Source organism: Eptesicus fuscus, chromosome 6, assembly GCF_027574615.1.
Source record: "Eptesicus fuscus isolate TK198812 chromosome 6, DD_ASM_mEF_20220401, whole genome shotgun sequence".
NCBI classification, from domain to species: Eukaryota; Metazoa; Chordata; class Mammalia; order Chiroptera; family Vespertilionidae; genus Eptesicus; species Eptesicus fuscus.
The window spans coordinates 23,925,557-23,945,525 of record NC_072478.1 but is presented as its reverse complement, the minus strand read 5'-3'; the positions used below and the strand labels follow the sequence as shown (position 1 = coordinate 23,945,525).

The window sequence follows — 19,969 nt, the reverse complement described above, 5'->3', positions numbered from 1 at the left end:
AAGCATGCGAGGGTTCTGAGCAGAGGAGCCAGGATCTGACTTAGAAGTTAACAGCGCCCTCTGGCGGCTGTGAGGGGAACTGACTGTGGGGGGGGGCGGGGAGGAAAGTCCCCAGTCAGGGGATGGAGGTAGAGGCAGCTGGACTGACCCAGAGGAGCTGTGACCAGGGCTGCAGAATGGATATGTGCTACCACTCCCATCCCAGCAATTCAAGGACGTCCCTGGCATCCCCAGTCCGCAGCCAAGAAGCACATACACAGCAGCTAAGTTGATCTTTTTAATGCCACCCTCAAATGAGCAGCTGTGAAGAAGGAGGGGCACCCACACCCCCTAAGGCAGGTCACTGCATGAAGGCACTCCAGAATGGGCTTTCAAGCTCCTCCGCTCTTTCTTCATGTAAAAGTGGAAGTGGAAGTGGAAGAGGGAAGCTGGGAGGCCATCCCTCCCAATCTATGGGTAGAGGACAAGACTGGGAGGGGGCCAGGTGCTGGGAGCAGGAAGCAAGAAACTGCTAAGCCAACAGAGGCCTGCTCACACCTTCCCCACCTTCCTTCCCTCCCTCTAAAGTCCGGAATCAGAACCGAGGGAGAGGGAGGCCCATGTTCCAGGCCCTACCTCGTCTCCTTTCTAGCTGGTACGAAGTTGATAATCTGTAAGAAAACAATGAGCAGGGACATCTCAGAACGGGCAAATGGCATAGAGGGACAGTCTCCCCAATCCTTCCCCGGCCCCAGTGTTCATGATCAACCCTGCCAGGAAGTTACAAGGCTGAGGATGAACCAAACACAGGGAATGAACCCACAGTAACTAGCCTGTTTCCTGGCAGCAGATGGAACTGACAACTGACCCCATTTTAAAGATGGGTAAACCAAGGCCCAAGTTGGCATGGTGACAAAGACAGGGTAGGCCTGTTGAGTTCTGGAGCCCCCAGAGTGAGAGTGAGAATGTATCAAAACTCCAAGACCGTCCCCATCATCTCTTTGACCCCACTGTCCCAGGGAGCCTGGCTGCCTTACCACCACTCTGGGTGATGTAGCGGACCCAGGGCAGAGCCTGGTAACCACTTTTCTCGATGATCTTCATGTATCGGACCTGAAAGGAAAAGAGAGGAGGTGGCCCAGATTGAGGGGAGAGAGCTTGCTGGGACCAGGGGAATATCTGTGACACAACCTGGGGAAATAAGGGCACGGGCTGGGAGTAATTAAGTGACATGGCTTGGGGCAACGATGTGGCATGGACAGTGGGACTGGGGGAAAGGAAGGTGGTCCAGGAGAGAGGTCCAGAAAGAGATGACACAGTGTAAGGAAATAGACACAACACAGTTTGGGGGAGATGAGGTGCCACAGGCCAAGGGGATGGTGAACAGCTTGTGAGTACGAGAGGGATGGAAGTTACAAGTCAGTGGGGAGTAAGGTGGCACAGAACAAAGTGAGAGGGAGTGGGAGAGGGAGAGGGAGAGGGAGAGGAGACCCAGGCTGAGGGCAGAAGAGGCAACAATGATCTGGGGCAGTGGTCGGCAAACTCATTAGTCAACAGAGCCAAATATCAACAGTACAACGATTGAAATTTCTTTTGAGAGCCAAACTTTTTAAACTTAAACTTCTTCTAACGCCACTTCTTCAAAATAGACTCGCCTAGGCCGTGGTATTTTGTGGAAGAGCCACACTCAAGGGGCCAAAGAGCCGCATGTGGCTCGCGAGCCGCAGTTTGCCGGCCACGGATCTGGGGGAAAGACATGGTTGACTACAGAGGAGAGGTGACTCAGTAGGGAAACCTAATGAGGTCAAAGAGAAGAGCCACCCTGCCCACTTCCCTTACCTGAATCCCGGAGACGGTGAAATAGGGGATCTCAAACTTGACCCCAATGGGGGGCCGGCCCTCCTCCTCCTCCTTCTCCACACTGGGGAGGCCAAAGTGGGCACGCATCAGGTACTCCTTGCCCCCCTAAAGGCACACGGGGGCATCAGATACACCACAGACCACCCTCACAACAGCACCTGGAGCAGTCAGCTCTTGGCCCATTTCTCAGACAGGAAAGGCTCCTGACTGAGACTCACAGCCTAAGCTTCTGATTGCACAGCCTGGCTGGAAGAGGGGTGGGGGCCATCTCCCACTTTTCAGGCCCTGATGAACCCCCCCGATTCCAGGGACAGACCAAATCCTCCATGGGCCCAAGGATGTGGGTAACAACATCCTGCCTATTCCAGATGGGCAAACTGAGGCTCCATGTGGGGAACGGGGCTTCCCAAGGCCATGCAGCTCCGAGAGGCAAGAGCGGGATGGGAGCCCCATCTGTGTGGCTCAGTGGTTGAGCGTCGACCTATGAATCAGGAGGTCACGGTTTGATTCCGGTCAAGGCACATGTCTGGGTTTTAGGCTCAATTCCCAGGAGGGGGCATGCAGGAAGCAGCCAATCAATGATTCTCTCATCACTGGTGTTTCTATTTCTCTCTCTCCCTCACCTTTCCTCTCTGAAATCAATAAAAACATATATTAATAAAAAATAAAAAAAAGAGTGGAGTGGGAATCTGAACCCAAGGCTGGTTGCCTCCAGACCTGGTAGGGAAGCTTTACCACCATGCCAGCCTGATGTCCAGCTTTATTACCCCATCCCCATCCCCCTCCACCCCCGCAATGACAACCATGTGCAGGCAGATGTGGGCCTCTGACTGGTTATCCACCTGGCCCTCAAGCAGTTGGAGTGGGTCCTTGCAGAGCCCCCCCCCCCCCTTCTCCAGTGCTCACCGGGAAAGACTTAATACTCCAAATCACGATGTTCTTCTCAGGCACATACTTGGCACTGCCCACGCTGGTCTTGAAGCGCGGGGAGTCGGCATCACTAGGTACCGGCACAGATATCTCCACACCGTTGGCCACCGACTGCTTCTTAAACTGTCCCTTGGCCTGTTGGGGAGGAGAGAGAGTGCAGCAGGAAGAATTTGCTCATGGATTCTGCAACTATTCACCAAGCCCTTCCATGTGCCATCTCATCGAGAGCCTCCACAACCCTGAAGTGAAAACCACTGTCCTGCCCAATTTGCAGATGAGGAAAACTGAGGCACAGAGGCATTTGCCTGGAGACACACAGCTAACAAGTGGCAGAGCCAGGGTCCACACCCATGATGAGAGACTCCACAGGCCCTACCCTTAGTGCCTTCCATATGGAAAATGTCACACGCCTTTGCCAGGTCCAAAATGACTGCCATGAGCCCATCAGAGAGAGGTTTTCATTTGAAGGTGGCATTTACTGAGCCCCTGCCATGTGCCGGGCCCTGTGCCAAGCACTTAATCCCCTCACTGATTCTGTAAAGTAGGATCCATTCCTAAAGTCCATTTGTAAGAGACTGAGGTCCTGCTTGAGGACCCACTCTAACTGCTTAAGGGCCACTGTGGTTTGGCTGAGTGGATAGAGCGTTGGCCTGCGGACTGAAGGGCCCTGGGTTCGATTCTGGTCAAAGGCATATGCCCGGGTTGCGGGCTTGATCCCTAGTAGAGGGCGAGCAGGAGGCAGCTGATCAATGATTCTTCTCATCATTGATGTTTCTTTCTCTCTCTCTCTCCCTCTCTGAAATCAATAAAAATATATATTAAAAAAAAAAAGAGAGACTGAGGTACAGAGAGAAAGAGCATTTTGCCCAAGTCACATAGGCATAGTGGGGATTCAAAATGAATGAAGTTACAACACTATATGTATATCTAGAGCTGTGTGACACAGGACAAGCTTTCTTTCTTTCTTTTTTTTTTTTACAAGACATGAAAATCTTTATTTCCAAAAAGTGAATGTGTTTTTACATAAATATACACCAGAGAATTCCAATGTAGAAAAAATACACTATATTCAGGATACGGTGCTCCGCACACACCCCTCCTCCCGGGGGCAAACCGACCCCAGAACCAACAAAACAAGGAACGACCTCCCTCAGGAACCGCCAGCCAAGCCCCCGGAGCCTCAGCTCTCCTATCAGGACGCTCCGAGCCGAGGCCAGCCCGAGCCATCACCCTCTCCCGGCGGCCTCAGGACAAGCTTTCAACATAAGGTTTCTAAGTGTCCCATGTGTGGTAGCTAGCGTTATGATTACTACTATTATTTATTCATTTGGGGAAGAATATTTGAGAAGTGGGATCTGGGGCAGAGGGCTTGGAGGTAAATGGTGAGGGGGGATTTTTTTCTGAAAGGCACTAGCTTTAACAGCCCCTTTCCCTTTCCTGCAGAGATGGGGACATTGAAGAGCATCAAGACCATCCCTGATGACCATCCACTGTGCAACCCAGCTCCCCTGAGACTCCAAGGCCAGGGATCAAAGGCAAATCTAAGAACACAGACTCCTGAGTCAGGTGGACCCAAGTTCAACGTGAGGGGAGCTCCCATCCTAGATGGGACCTCAGTTTCCCCATCGGTGAAAGAGGGCTCTACTATAAGCTCTGAAGAAGTTCCTGCTTGTGGCACTGGGACACATGCACAAAGCTGCTTACGGCAATGGGAACTGGAATAGCCAAGAGCTGAAAACAACCCATGTGAGAGAATGGAGACATATAGATTCCCACGGTGGAATATTCTACAGCTATAGAAATGGATGCACAAACTATGACACCCGGAATTCATTTTAAAATAGATGTTACAGCCCTAGCCGGTTTGGCTCAGTGGATGGAGCGTCAGCCTGCGGACTGAAGGGTCCCAGGTTCAATTCCGGTCAAGGGCACATGCCCAGGTTGTGGGCTCAGTCCCCAGTAGGGGGGTGTGTGGGAGGCAGCCGATCAATGATTCTCTCTCATCATTGATGTTTCTCTCTCTCTCTGAAATCAATAGAAATATATATATATTTTAAATCGATGTTACATGAACAAAGTAAGTTATACATAAAATCATACAGCCCTAGTCCACTAATATGAGGGTCAGAAGCTGGCAGGAATGAAATATTTGTGGCTACACATGTGGGGGGCAAAATTATGAAGAAAAGCAAATAAATCATTTACATAAAATTCAAAGATTGTCATTACCTCTGGGCAAAGGGAGAGCAGGAATTGGGGGACGGAAATGTGAGGATTCAGAGGCTCTGGTCAAATACCTTTTTTTTGTTGTTGAAATATATTCTTATTGATTTCAGAGGAGAAGGGAGAGAGAGAGAGAGAGAAACATCAACGATGAGAGAGCACCATTAGGCTGCTTCCCACACACCCCACACCGGGTATCGAGCCCCAACCGGGAGTCAAACCATGACCTCCTGGTTCATAGGTCGAAACTCAACCACTCAACCATGCCAGCAAGGTCAATTACATTTAAATAAGCTGGGTAGTTCATTATTCTTTAAATCACATAAATATACTATCTATCTATCTATCTATCTATGTATACATATATATTAAAAAAGTAAATATGTAAGTAAGACAGATCATAGATGGTGATAGGTAATAGAAGAAAAAAAATAGAGCAAAGAAGGGAGGTGGGAAATGCTGGGGGCGGGTATAATTCTCAATAGGTACATCAGGGAAGGCCTGTTTGAGATGACATTTAAGCATCTAGACTAGGCGTCCTCAAACCACGGCCCGCGGGCCACATGCGGGTGTTTTTGCCGTTTTGTTTTTTTACTTCAAAATAAGATATGTGCAGTGTGCATAGGAATTTGTTCATAGTTTTTTTTAAACTATAGTCCGGCCCTCCAACAGTCTGAGGGACAGTGAACTGGTTCCCTGTTTAAAAAGTTTGAGGACCCCTGATCTAGACTATCTCCAATTTAAGAGATTAAGGAGATGAGATAAGGAGTCATGGGTATAACTGGGTGAGCGGGGCAGGGTGGGGGGGGGGAGTGATCCAGGGAAAGGGAACAGCCAGTGCAAAGGCCCTGCAGGGGTTGGGGGACCTGAGCCTGGAAGGTTTGGGAACCAGCCAGGGGCCCAGTGTGGCTGGAAGGAAATGAACCAGCAGGGAGGTGGGGAAGGAAGTTAGATTGGTGAGGAGGTGGGAGGGGCAGATCAAGCACTGTGAGTACTGTTCCTCCAACCCACCTTGACCATGATCTCGACCCGGCTGTGGGAGAACTTCTCAATGACAGACTCAATCCAGATCAGCGGCTTGACCTGCAGACAAAGGAAGGGGAGCTCTGGGAGGTTCTGGGGTCACTCTCCTCCCCTGCCATGGGGCTTGACCCTGCCTCACCTGGGTGCTGAGGCGGTAGGACATGAGCTCGAAGTCACCATCAGGTGGGATAAAGGAAATGGTGCGGTCATTGTCAAAACGGGAGAGTCGCACACACTGGTGAAATTTCACATCCTCCAGTTCCACAGACTTGTTCTTGTTTCCTGAAACTCAGAGCCAAGCATGCAAGATGACCCTGGGGGCTGGGGCAGGGTCCCTACCCTTAACTTAATAGCCCACTGCTATCATCACCCCCATTTTACAGATGAGGAAACTGAGGCCCAGAGTGGATGAGTAACTTGCCCAGTCACCCAGCTGCCCAGGGGCAGAGCTAGGATCTGAATCCAGGGAATCTGATTCTCACTGTCAGGCTTTTAAATACAATGCTAGTCTGTCTCCTACCCTTAACTTAATAGCCCATTGCTATCATCACCCCCATTTTACAGATGAGGAAACTGAGGCCCAGAGTGGATGAGTAACTTGCCCAGTCACCCAGCTGCCCAGGGGCAGAGCTAGGATCTGAATCCAGGTAATCTGATTCTCACTGTCAGGCTTTTAAATACAATGCTAGTCTGTCTCCTCGTATACTCTAGAACAGGCGTCCTCAAACTACAGCCCGTGGGCCACATGCGGGTGTTTTTGCCGTTTTGTTTTTTTACTTCAAAATAAGATATGTGCAGTGTGCATAGGAATTTGTTCATAGTTTGTTTTTTTTTAAACTATAGTCCGGCCCTCCAACGGTCTGAGGGACAGTGAACTGGCCCCCTGTTTAAAAAGTTTGAGGACCCCTGGTCTAGAATGTCAGCTCTGTGAGGGCCACGATTTGTCTTTTTCTTCACTGCCCTGTCCTTGCACCTAGCACTTAATAAAGCAGCGTTTGCTCCAAGAACCAGCAACTGTAGTGTTGGCCATGACCAGCAGAGGGTGCTCGAGTGTTTATTTCAAAACTGCAATTCTCTGGGGCCCCAGATGCAGAGGGGTCTCCATCTCTTCCATGAACCCCCTACTCCAGACACCTACGGCCAGTGAGCTCAAAGAGCACGCGATCGTTGAGGCCGAGTCGCAGCTCTGGCATTCCCGACAGAAACACCTTGAGCTTGATGGTGCCCACGATCTCGCTCAGCAGGACACTGCCATTGGCATTGACCTGGGGATGCACACATGGGCATGAGGGTCAGCAGGCGGAGGGTCCCCTCTCCTGTCCCCAGACCGTGGCAGGGGAGGGGTGGAGTCGCGGGGGCTCACCAGCAGGTTGACAGACTCAATGACGTCGATGAAGACCTCATTCTTCTTGTACTTGATGCCCTCGGAGCGCCAGGACACAGCATTGGTGACAGTGGGTGGCACCCGTGACTTGCCTGTCTCCAGCTTGTTGCCCTGCTGTGTGATGTACCTGGCAGGACGGCAGGGAGCATGAACAGGGGGAGCATGAACACTTCCTGGCCCTCCTCAACCTCGTTCCACCATGACCTGCCCTGTGGCTGCTCCCACAGCACACTCACTCCTGCAGAATCTTGCTGTCAGTGGTCTGGGGGAAGCCAAAGTCCATGAGCTCGTCCAGCAGCTCGTAGACAATGACAAAGTTGTCCCTGATGCTCTCCTCCTCCAGCTCCTTGAAGTATTCGGAGAATACCTGGGGGTGCAGGAACAGACACCCACAGAGGTGGAGCTGGTGGAGCCATAGGCTGGGTCCCCATTGATCCAGCCAGCCATCCAACAAGCAATTATTGAGTGCCTACTTTATACCAGTGCTGGGACATTAATGATGGACAAAGCCCACAGGGCCCCTGCCCTCAGGGAAAAGTCCAGTTGGGGAAATGGACTGGTAACAGAACCAATATAATCCAACATGTTGGGTACAATAATGTGGAAAACTCAAGGAAAGTAGGAACCCAGAGGTGAGAAAGTCCAGGAAGAATTAGAACTGGTTCTGTTTGTTTGTTTTTTCTTAGACCATGGATCCCTGCATATCTGATGTTCATGGGCCCATTTCAGAATGTTTGTAAATACATAAAATACATGGGACTTTCTGTATTCTGTTCATAGGCCTTGGAAGTCTGGAGTCCCCAAGTTAAAAGCCCCTGGGAATTAGTAGGCATAACCACAGAAGAGAACCTGTTAGTCATCAACATTTGAACTATTCTCCACTCCTCATTCTGCTCCAACCTCACTGGCCTTTCTATTCCTACCCCAGGGCCTTTGCATATGCTATTCCCTCTGCTTGAAACACTCTTCCTTCAGCTCATCTCACAGAGGGCTGCTTGTCATTCAGACCTCAGCCCAAATGTCACCTCCTCAATGAAGCCACTCCCATGAGTATCATGATGCTATGGTGAGATTAGCATCTCAACCAGATTTCATCTCCTTTAAGCCCTTTAACTCCTCAAGACAGAGACCTGTCTAATGCATAGGTGTTTTCCCTTTGCCTGGCAGAGAGGAGACAAATCCATGAATATTTCTTGTTTGTTGAATAGTAATGACTGAGCACTTTCTCAGTCATTGAGAATGGCAAATAGTAAGAGCTCAAGAAATTACCTGATTTTATAACATTTGTGATAATGCTAACAATAATACCAAGCCTTTATTGAGCACTTAGTGTATACTGAGCACTGTCTTAGGCACTTTAGAGGTATGAATTTTATTAATTTGTACAACCCCGAGGTAGGACTTGCTGTAACCCCGTTTAGAGGCACAGAGAGAAGAGACTTGCTCAAGGTCATACAGCCAGGAAGCAGGGAAAGCTAGGGTTGGAAACCAGTTCACTCTGGCTCAGATTTGAGCAGTTACACTCTCTCGAAGACCCCTGGGTCCCTTGCCCATAGGGAGAGGTGATCCCAGAGCAGCCAGTGAGAACACAAAGTGATGGGACTTTGTTAAGGGAGGTCAGGCAGAGCTTCTTAGAAAAATGGATCATGAAAGAGATGGGCAAGACAGGTGGACAAACAGACCAGTTGGCCAATGGGAGGCCACAACCTACCTCCACTGTCTTGTAGAGGAAGGAGTACACGAGCGAGGCATTGGCGTTCTTCAGCGTGGTGGCCACCACTGCGGGCAGCAAGGTTAAGGAAAAGGTGCCATTTTGGAAGGGCTCAAATGGAGCACAGACCCTGAACCCCCACCCTGTTCCCCACTAGCACCCCATTTCTGCCCACCCACACAACCCCAGCCCAAGCCCCACTGATGCGCTGTGCAACTCCTATCCTCAGCCTACCCTCTCTGGGCCTGAGCTGCCACCACCCCAGCCCCCAGGGACCCCACCTGTGGCTGGATACAGTAGAGGTTGCTGTGTTTGATCCACAGGAAGTGGACCCGGCCGTGGCTCAGCAGCGGGGCCAGAGCGCCCTCTTCCTCCCGCTGCATGAGCAGAGGCATGAAGTGCTCTATCTCGCTCATGGCCACGTCGCCCTTGTAGTTTCGACTGATCAGGGGCTAAGGGCGGGCAGAGAAGGCCCAGTTATCACTGGGATCCAGGGACCCTCCACCCACGGGCACTCTACCCAGAGTGCCTGGTTTGGGCCCTACTTCCTGGCCCAGGGGCCTGAGCACCTCCCTGCACCTCAGTTTCCTCCTTTGTAAAATGGGCACGTGATAATAACAGCTAACATGTCCAGACCCCTCACTAAGGTCCAGGTCATAGCTCTACTAAAGACTGGATGTGTGGCCCGCTCCCTCCCAGGAGCACACCCACCCCTTTCTTCACTCGTAAGTGTGCATCTCCCAAACGCTAAGGGCCCCCACGAGACTCGAAACCGGGGGAGCCATGGGCGGCAGCTGCAGTTCCTCCCAGGACCTGTCACCAAGGCCCTCTTTCCTCTGACTTTTCAGTGAGCCAACGGCAGCCCTGCCCAGGCTCATTTCTTTCCTATGAAGTGCCAAAGCAGGCTCTCTCTCCTGTTGCTTCTTCTATCCTAAATCCTTCCTTATTTCATTGTCCCCAGCTTTAACAGATACACTCTCAGAAAAAAAAAAAAAAAAAAAGAGTGGATGTTTGCTTGATTTAGTTCTCACCACAACCCTGTGAGGTAGGGTCACTGTCACCTCCATTTTACAGATGGGGAAACTGAGGTAGGAACCGTGCTCATAATAAGTGGGAAATCAGGAATTGGACCAAGTACCGTGGTTCCAGAAATCCTGCTCTTGCCCAGGGCTTCCTATGCACCAAATCGGCAAGGTAGGGATGACGAAAGGTAAGGAGGGAAAGATGGAAGGAAGGATGGATTATAGAAAGAAGAGAAAAGGAAGATTATAGAAGGAGAGAAGGAAGGAAGAAAAGAAAGATCATGCCCAGAAGTAAAAGAAAAAAGGAAAGATTATATCTAAAAGAGAAAAATAAAAATGATTATGCCCAGATATCTCTCTTAGCTCTGACTGGCAGGTAGTAAGCAATCAATAATAACAGTACCTACTCGGCAAGGTTGTTTCGTCCAGTGTTTAGAACTGGGAGCAGGTCCTCAGACGCCTTAGCTCCCACTATTATTATCAGAAGTATTATTTCCCCCATCACTCTTATTATTGCTGTTGAATGACAAGACAATAAGCGGGGGCTCCAGAAAGGGACAACGCAGCCCCAAAGGGGGATTGGGGTCCCCAAATATTCATACTGTGGATGTGGGTGGTGACAGAAATAACAATTCAATTGATCGATGACCTCATGTTTGCAGTGGGGCTGCTGTGCTAAGTGGTTTACCTCCGGCTTCGGGTTGTATTCCTTGTTTTGGGGTGGAGACCCCTGTTATTCCCATGTTTAGGGGCAGTGAGACCAAGGCTCGGAGAGGCGAAGCCCCAGCTCCAGGCACGCGGCTGGTAGGCAGTGGGACCGGACCCCGGACTCGGACTCGGGGGGGGGGGGGGGGGGGTGCCCCCACGTCCTCAGGGATACCTGGGCCCTCGCTGCTAGCGAGAAGGGGGCGCCACCTCACCTGTCCGTCCCCACCCCACGCCCAGCTCACCTTGCCCTTGACGTCGAGGATGAAGACAGCCGAGGCGGACATGGTGGCGGCCGGCGGACCGGGAGCCGGGAGGGAGGGCGGGAGACGACGGCGGCGCCGCTTCCTTCTTCCTGCGGAAGCGCCGGCGCAGGTGAGCGCTCAGGTGAGCGCGTCTTAAAGGGGAGGCCGCCAGGTGAGCGGAGCTGTCAGCGGACAGGAAGTCACTGCGGGGAACGAAAGGGGCAGGACTCCGGACGGGACTGCTACCCCCGCCTCACTTTCCCATCGCACCCAGGAGTGCGGACGGGTGGAGACCCAGGACAACCATCCGTACGTCCGTCCGTCCATCCGGTCTCTCCCACACGCTGTCAGACCCAATACAGCAGGGACTTGGTCCTGTTCATGTTTGTATTTCCAGGGCCCAGCACGGGGTGCTCAGTAATATTTGTCCAAATCATTAGTTCTTTTCCTCGTTTATACAATAAATATTTATGAATTTTTTTTTCATCTTTACACTCAATGAATTAACAGCAGTGGGTTCAGACTGTCCAGGTCCAGGGTTCTGTAGGCCTTGGGGGCAGGCCTAGCTACAACAAACACAGGAAAATGGGCAGAGGCAGGGGAAGGAGAGAGGTAACAGACTTGGTCTTGAACTTGGGTTGGGTGGAAAAGTGATGATCCTTGGGGCTTTGGATGAGGACCAGCAGAAAGAAAGCTGTCTCGTGGGGGCCTGGGCAGGCCCAACGGATGGGCTGGCACCCTTGGGGCCGAGCTGAGAGGGAAGAAAAATGAGGCCCCTCCCCTGAGGACAAGGCACTTGGCTCCGTCTCCTCCTGCCCCACACCATCCATGGAAGGGATGGGGCCCTCATCCCCTCGCTCCTCTCACTGGCTCAGAGGCTGTTTCAGGTTGAGCCTCTGAAAGAAGCTTTTGCCCAACTCCTGTGCTGATCATGATGGCACAGGAGGGGGCGGCCTCAGTGATCAGCCTGCAAAGAGGCCCCTGGTGCCAACTCAGCCTGGATCCTCCTCCTCCCCCTCCTCCTCCTCCCCTCCTCCTCTTCATCCTCCTCCTCCTCCCCCTCCTCCTCCTCCTCCTTCTCCTCCTCCCCCTCCTCCTCCTCCCTCCTCCTCCTCCTCCTCCTCCTCCTCCTCCTCCCCCTTCCCCTCCTCCCCCTCCGTAGCAGCAGCCACGTGGAGTCAGCGTGCACGTGCACGGGTGACACTCTCACAGCCTCCACTGCTCTCAGCACAACCTGGCGTTGAGCCTTCACCACATCAAAGGGTAGAGTCAGGGTGGCAGCCACCGTCCCTGAGATGCTGCCAGCCACAAAGCGGATGCCCACCGAAGTCTGGTCCTTTGGCCTGCGCCCACTCAGCCAGCTCTTTACCAGCTCATAGTGAACCAGTACAGGGCTGAAGAGGGCACATCCCGAAGAGCAGTGGGGCCCCAGCCCAGCCACAGTGAGCGCCAGCGCCCTGAGCTGTGGAGGTTCGGACACAGGCACCCAACTCCCGGTATGCCTCAGGCTGAGCCTGCAGCTTAGTCCGTACCAGCTCTAGGGGGCTTATCACATTCAGGGTGCCCAAGCGGGCCAGTGCACCAGCCACCGTGGGTGCATAGAAGTCAGAGGTCAGGGCTCGACCACACGGGAAGGCCTTGACTTGGTCATAGGCCGTGAAGTAGACGGCAGTTGCTGGCACAGTCATCACCAGGTGAAGCGAGTGGGGTCCTGAAACCAGGTGGCACAGCGGGCACCGTTTGGGCACAGGTACAGGGGTTCCAGGACACCACTGCCGTACAGGAGGCACTTCCCTGTGGGTTGGAGGGAGGAGGGCAATTTGGCGTAAGAGGCTCCAGAGTCTGGAGGGAGGCATCAGCTCACTGGTCACTGAGGGGCGTTGAGACTGCAGGCGGACCTTCACCACATCCAGGGGAGTCATGAAAATGGAGGTGACCACGGCCCCGGCACCTGTGGCCACCATTTGTTGGAGGGGACTGGTGCCCCCAGTGTCCTGATCAGCCATCAATGCTGGCTTTAGGATGGGGTCCGCGTGCGTTCGCCTCACCTATGAATTATTCTTTCACTCAAATATTTACTCACTAGTAAATTTTTTCACTCAGTAACAGGAACTGTGGGTTGCACTCTGAGTAAGTCAAATGTAGCTGCTTTTATTATTATTCCTAATGTTACTCTTATTCATTCAAAAATATGTTTAATATTTTTTATTAATTTCAGAGAGGAAGGGAGAGGGAGAGAGAGATAGAAACATCAATGATGAGAGAGAACCATAGATCGACTGCCTTTCAGAGGCCGAAGCTCAACCATTGAGCACACAGCTTGATCCATTCAGAAAATATTTATAGTCCTAGCTGGTTTGGCTCAGTGAATAGAGTGTTGGCCTGACGATTGAAGGGTCCCTGGTTCTATTCTGGTCAAGGGCACATGCTCAAGTTGCAGGCTCGATCCCCAGTATGGGGCGGCGTGCAAGAGGCAGCTAATCAATGATTCTTATTGATGTTTCTCTCTCTCTCTCCCTCTCCCTTCCTCTCTGAAATCAATAAAAATATTTTTAAAGTCCTAACCGGTTTGGCTCAGTGGATAGAGCCTCGACCTGCGGACTGAAGGGTCCCAGGTTCGATTCCAGTCAAGGGCACGTACCTTGGTTGCGGGCATATCCCCAGTAGGGGGTGTGCAAGAGGCAGCTGATCGATGTTTCTAACTCTTTCCCTCTCCCTTCCTCTCTGTAAAAAATCAATAAAAAATATATTTTTAATAAATATATATATTTTTTTTTTTAAGCCCTAGCCGGTTTGGCTCAGTGGATAGAGCATAAGGCCTGTGGACTGAAGGATCCCAGGTTCGATTCCGGTCAGGGGCACATGCCTGAGGATATTTTTCCATTGATTTTTAGAGAGAGTGGAAGGGAGAGGGAGAGATAGAGAGAGAAAAACATTGATGGGAGAGAGAAACATTGATTGGTTGCCTTCTGCCCGCACCCCAACCAAGGTTGGGGATCAAGCCTGCAACCAAGGTATGTGTCCTTGACTGGAATCGAACCTGGGCCGCTTCAGTCTGTAGTCCGACACTATCCATTGAGCCAAATGGGCTAACACCCAACTCTTCCTCCTCCTCCTCCTCTTCCTCCTGCTCTTCTTCTTCTTCTTCTTCTTCTTTCTTCTTCTTCTTCTTCTTCTTCTTGCTCTGTTTGATTCCAGTCTTCCCAACGATGTTTTTTCTGATAATTCAGGACCTGAGGGGAAGACCTTCTTGTCTTCTTACATTGGAAGAAGCAGAGGTCAAGGGAGAAGCCACTGGTTCAAGGTCACACAGCCTGGAGACAGTTGAGTCAAAATTGGAATCTGAGTCTCAACAAGCCTAGTCCCGGCTTTCACCCAACTGCTCTGCTGCATTGTGGGATACAAGTATTACTATTACTAACAATAGCTCCTGCCTATAGGCTGCTCCCTCTACTCAGGTGCTGCCCTAACCGTCTCCCATGCAGGAACCCTCCAGGAAACAATGTTTTGAATTAAGGAAGTCTATTATCTCCATTTGACAGGTAGAAAAAACTGAAGCTCAGAGAGTTAGTGACTCTACAAAGTCACCTGCCAGTCTGGCTGGTATGGCTCAGTGGTTGAGCCTCGACCTATGAACCAAGAGGCACATGCCAGAGTTGTGGGCCATCCCCAGTGTGGGGCATGCCAGAGGCAGCCGATCAATGATTCTCTCTCATCATTGATATTTCTATCCCTCTCCCTCCCTCTTCCTTCCTCTCTGAAATCAATAAAAATATATATGTAAAAAGTCACCTGCTAGCCGTGGCCGAGCTGGAATTCTGGTCCTGCGAACCCCAAGGTTTTATGCTGCTACCTTCTCAAATAAGGGTAATCTCCAAGATCTTACCAGCCCTCTGCTCAGAAGGTGATTTAGGGGGGCTTGGGAGCTGCCAGTTCCTCACCCCAGCCCAGGCATCACTGAACCTCATCAGGGGCCCCAGGAGAAGGGATGTTTGCAGGCAGTAAATAGAACCCAAAAGCCTGGGCCAGGCATCCTGGAATCTGAAACTCAAGTCCTGTTTGGCTGAAAAATTCATGAGCCCCGAAGCTGCAGTGGGTCAGAGAACAGAGCATCTCTGTGTGAACAGCTGCCCCGCCTCAGCTGCAACTTCCCCTGTCCCCACGACCTGTGGCCTTGCCCCAGTTCCTCCTAGGGGCCTCAGCCTCCCCAGCTTCCCCTGAGGGACCCTGCCTGGCACAGCAGATCCCTCTTCAACCTCTTCTCCACAGCACTAAAGGGATCTCTCTAAAACTCACAGCTCCTACTGCCCTCCCCCACTCTCACATCCCCCATGGCTCCCCATTGCCCTGAGCTGCCCTGCCTGGCACAGCAGATCCCTGCTGACCTCTCCCACGATGCACCTCTTGAACCCATTGCCCCAGACACACTGACTTCCCTAGTTTCGGTTCCTCTCTCTCTCTTTCTCTTTCTCTTTCTCTCTTTCCTCTCTACTCAGTGCATGCCTGTGCCTTTTTGCTTTCTCCACCCCGTTCTCATTCAGCTTTCAGGTCTCCTCTTCAGGAAGCCCTCTCTGACCTGCCAACCCATGTCTAGGTCCTATGCGTCCTATGGGCTTTCCCATCACCGCTGTGTTGTACCATATTTTTTTTTTAATCTATTTTTAAAATTTTTATTATGGTAAAATATACATAACCTAAAATTTACCATTTTATTTATTTTAAGTGTACGCTTCAGTGGCATTAAGTACATTTACAATGTTGTGTAACCATCACCAACATCCGTCCCCAAAACTTCTTCATTTTCCCAAACTGAAACTCTGTCCCCATTAAACTCCCCAATTCTCCTTCCCCCAGCCCCTGGCACCCACCATTCTTCTTTCTGTCTCTATGAATATGACTCCTCTAGGGACCTCCTATAAGGGGGATCATACAGTATTTGTCCTTTTGTGACTAGTTTGTTTGAATCTATTTTTTGAAATAGAGTTTTAATTACCTAAGAAACATATAAATACTTCCTCCTATTGAGAGAGAGAGAGAGAGAGAGAGAGAGAGAGAGAGAGAGAGAGAGAGAGAGAACATAGATCAGGAAAACGCGTCCCCTTTGCCAGCTCCACTCCATCCTGGTCCTATAACAACCACGGAAGTGTTCAGATCTTTTTCTGTTTAGTTTCATGCTGACATACATATGTATGTATACCTTTGTGTGTAATGTTATCTCTCTCTCTCTCTCTCTCTCTCTCTCTCTCTCTCTGTCTCTCTGTCTCTGTCTCTTTCTCTCTCTGTCTCTCTCCCCCTCCCTCCCTCATACCATAAATGACTAAACACTGAACACAACTTGCTATTTTTACTCACCAGTAGGACCTAAAAGCTGAGTTGGGCTACACTGTCAGGGCTGTGGCTAAAGCGTGTGGAACATGTGTGGGTTTTGAAGTCAGGCTTATGAGTTCAAATTCTTGTACAGCCCCAGGCTCACTAACTAACTGACTGTGAGTTAATTGACCCCTTTGTGTTAATCTTCTAAATAGACCTTTTTTCCAAGTGGCTGTGTCACTTTCCCCAACTGACAAATGGTTGCAAGGATTTAATGCAAAGCACTTAGTAAGTTACTTAACCTCTCTGTGTCACTCTCCCCAACAAGAAAACGGTTATAAAGATTTAACATAAAGCACTTATTTCCTCACCTGATGCTGAGTAAGCGCCTATAAACCCTCACTCTTGTTACAACCTGCAGGGCCACCTCTTTCTTTCTTAAACTACATTTTAAAATTCCATTTTAAAAAATGTAATGTATATCAAGTAACTGTTGCAAACTGAACCCACCTGTGTAACCACAGTACTGTTTCCAGTCCCCCACAAGTCACACTATGGCCCCAGCAGTCACTTCCGCCTGTAAAGGCAACCCCTGATCCAAGTTCTTTTATCATAGGTTGATTAGCTATGCCTGCTCTAGAACTTCATACAAAAGTGTCTGGCATTTTTCACTTGGTATAATGCTTTTTAAAAAAATTACTATTAGCCCTAGATCAAGCATGTCACACTTGCGGCCCACTGAATATTTTTGTGGCCCAGCCAATATAGCGGTATGTAAGAAATGTTTTAATAAAAATTTCGTAGCTTAATTTTTACAATATCCTATTATACATAATAACGAACTACACCGTTCACTAATGACTGATCACTATAATCGTGTTGCATTCATTTCCCTTACGCGCCTTACATGCAGGTGCACCATTTCTCTCCACTAATACTAGCAGCGAATATTTTAGCAGCCGATTGCCACATCATTAGTTTTGTACTGACTTGTTTGGTGTGCGCAATAGGAAATATTTTGCTTTCTGAGAACAAAAAAAATAGGTTTATTTGTGTTGCACTTATTAATTTGTGCAGTTATTCAGTGTCTGGTAAGTTAATGTTCAAGAAAAAATATTAATTTTTATTAAAATGTTCTATTATTTTATGTTAATGATTGCTCATTTATTTCAGCCCTTTGTATTCAGCATGTCTCTATCAAAAAACACCTACGTTTCTATGAAAATTGAAGCTTTTGGTTTTTTTGCGGCCCGCAGAAACTTAAACCTTGTCTATTTGGCCCGTGTTAGCCTTTGAGTTTGACATGCTTGACCTAGATGGTTTGGCTCAGTGGATAGAGCCAGCTTGCAGACTGAAGGGTTCTGGGTTCGATTCCAGTCAAGGGCACATGCCCAGGTTGCAGGCTCAATCTCCCGGACGTGCCGTAGGCAGCTGATCAAGGATTCCCTCTCATCGTTGATGTTTCTCTCTCTCTCTCTCCCTTCCTTTCTGAAATAAAAAAATATATATATTTTTTAAATTACTATTATTAGTTTTTAGAGAGAGGAAGGAAGAGAGAGAAAGAGAAACATCAATTTGTTCTTACATCTATTATGCATTCATTGGTTGATTCTTGTATGTGCCCTGGCCGGCCCACAACCTTGGCATATTGGGAGGATGCTCTAATCTACTGAGCTACCCAGCCAGGGCCGGCATAATGTTTTTTTTTGTTTTGTTTTTTTTAAAAAATATATATTTTATTGATTTTTTACAGAGAGGAAGAGAGAGGGATAGAGAGTTAGAAACATTGATGAGAGAGAAACATCGATCAGCTGCCTCTTGCACACCCCCTACTGGGGATGTGCCCGCAACCAAGGTACATGCCCTTGACCGGAATCGAACCTGGGACCCTTGAGTCCGAAGGCTGACGCTCTATCCACTGAGCCAAACCGGTTTCGGCACTGGCATAATGTTTTTAAGAATATATTTATTCATGCTGTTGCACTTACCAATAGTTCATTTCTTTTTATGGCCAAGGAGTATCACCTTATATGGATGGACCATCGTTTGTTGGACCACTCATCCATTCATAGACATGTAGGTTGTGTTCAGTTTTCAGCCATTATGAATAAAGCGGCTATGAACATTTGTCTATATGTCTTTGTGGGGGTTTTTTCTTTTTCAATCAGTTTTATTTTTCTTGGGTAAATACCTAGGAGTACAATGGCTGGGTCATATGGTGGGTAAGAAATTGCCAGCCCTAGCCAGCTTGGCTCAGTGGATAGAGCATCAGCCTTCGGACTGAAGGGTCCCAGGTTCGATTCCAGCCAAGGACACATGCCTGGGTTGTGGGCTTGATCCCCAGAAGGGGGTGTGCAGGAGGCAGCCAATCAATGATTCTCTCTCATCATTGATGTTTCTATCTCTCTCTCCTTCTCCCTTCCTCTCTGAAATCAATAAAGAAATATGTTTGTTTGTTTTTTAAAAGAAAGAAACTGCCAGACCTTTTTTCCAAGTGGCTGTGTCATTTTACATTCCCACCAGCAGCGGAGGAGAGTCCCATTTGCTCACCAACACTTGCTACTGTCAGTCTTTTTAGTTTTAGCTGTTTTGGTGAAAGTGTAATGATACTTCATTGTTTTTAACTTGAATTTCCCTGAATTCTTTTTTTTTAATTTAGTAAATCTTTTATTTTTAAATAATTTTTTATTTTTAATTACAGTTTACATTCAATATTATTTTGCATTAGTTTCAGGTATGCAGCATATGGTTAGACAATCATGTGCTTTACAAAGTGTTCTCAATATTTCCAGTACCCACCTGGCACCATCTATGTTATTTATTTATTTTTATTTTTTAAAATATATTTTATTGATTTTTTACGAGACGAAGGGAGAGGGATAGAGAGTTAGAAACATCGATGAGAGAGAAACACCGGTCAGCTGCCTCCTGCACACCTCCTACTGGGGATGTGCTGGCAACCAAGGTACATGCCCTTGACCCGAATTGAACCTGGGACCTTTCAGTCCGCAGACCGACGCTCTATCCACTGAGCCAAACCGGTCAGGGCTCCCCTGTTTTTTTTTTTTTAACACTAACTATCAAAGTTGCAGGTAACTGAAAGGGTTAAAGATAATAAAACGGGGCAGAGAAGACTTACTGTGCTTAGCAGATATCTTGTAGAAAGCTTGCAGCCTTGAACACGGCAGAGCCTAGATAACCACTAGGCATCTGGCATGGGAGGCACCAAGGACGGACCGACCCTTACGTCAGCAGCACTGTTTGCAGCCAGTAGAGCCCAGATCCTGCAGCTGCCCATGCTGTGCATCCCTGGGGTGTGGCCAGCTCTCTCTGATCGTCTAAACGTCTGCCTCCCCCTTCAGTCACCGCAGATTCCTTTTTCGGACTCAGCCCACCTGCACCCAGGTGCCTGGAATAAAAGTTCTTTTGATACATTACGGCCTCCTGTCACAGGTGCGTGAACCCGGCCCACTCCGAGCCTTTCCGTAACACCCTTTGTTTGGCACGGACTCCCCATGCACACACGCCTGCCATGGCAGAGAGGAATCGCACGGGGTGAACCCGGTTTGGATTTAAC

At 49.4% G+C, this 19,969-nt stretch overlaps 1 protein-coding gene and 1 pseudogene across 3 annotated transcripts; both read right to left on the bottom strand.

Annotated features, from left to right (window-relative positions):
- Positions 1-264: 264 nt before the first annotated feature.
- On the bottom strand, positions 265-11,181 carry AP1M2 (adaptor related protein complex 1 subunit mu 2). Of its 3 annotated transcripts, XM_054716871.1 has the most exons (13): positions 11,083-11,130; positions 10,540-10,648; positions 9,406-9,562; positions 9,111-9,178; positions 7,636-7,766; positions 7,379-7,526; positions 7,154-7,280; positions 6,155-6,303; positions 6,004-6,075; positions 2,746-2,904; positions 1,819-1,944; positions 1,017-1,092; positions 265-650 (listed from the first exon to the last, which is right to left on the bottom strand). In XM_054716871.1, exons 3-13 carry the CDS (start codon positions 9,524-9,526, stop codon positions 628-630), a joined length of 1,200 nt encoding a protein of 399 aa, XP_054572846.1. In that variant the 5' UTR covers positions 9,527-9,562; positions 10,540-10,648; positions 11,083-11,130; the 3' UTR covers positions 265-627. The 3 variants fall into 3 exon arrangements, with proteins under 3 accessions (XP_054572846.1, XP_027990476.1, XP_008156278.1); XM_028134675.2 differs by lacking the exon at positions 10,540-10,648 and having other exon boundaries at positions 11,083-11,181; XM_008158056.3 differs by lacking the exon at positions 10,540-10,648 and having other exon boundaries at positions 6,155-6,297; positions 11,083-11,180.
- A 764-nt stretch (positions 11,182-11,945) lies between these two features.
- On the bottom strand, positions 11,946-13,088 carry LOC114228492 (probable mitochondrial glutathione transporter SLC25A39; annotated as a pseudogene).
- Between the last annotated feature and the right edge of the window lie 6,881 nt (positions 13,089-19,969).

What these genes read in the sequence shown, in the direction of transcription:
- AP1M2 (XM_028134675.2), bottom strand. Translation starts at nt 11,124, where the DNA reads ATGTCCGCCTCGGCTGTCTTCATCCTCGACGTCAAGGGCAAG. An exon ending in CAAACACAGCAACCTCTACT is followed by an intron (nt 9,179 to 9,405) that starts GTATCCAGCCAC and finishes TGCTGCCCGCAG; the next exon opens with TGGTGGCCACCACGCTGAAG. An exon ending in TCACCGTCTCCGGGATTCAG is followed by an intron (nt 1,093 to 1,818) that starts GTAAGGGAAGTG and finishes TTTTCCTTTCAG; the next exon opens with GTCCGATACATGAAGATCAT.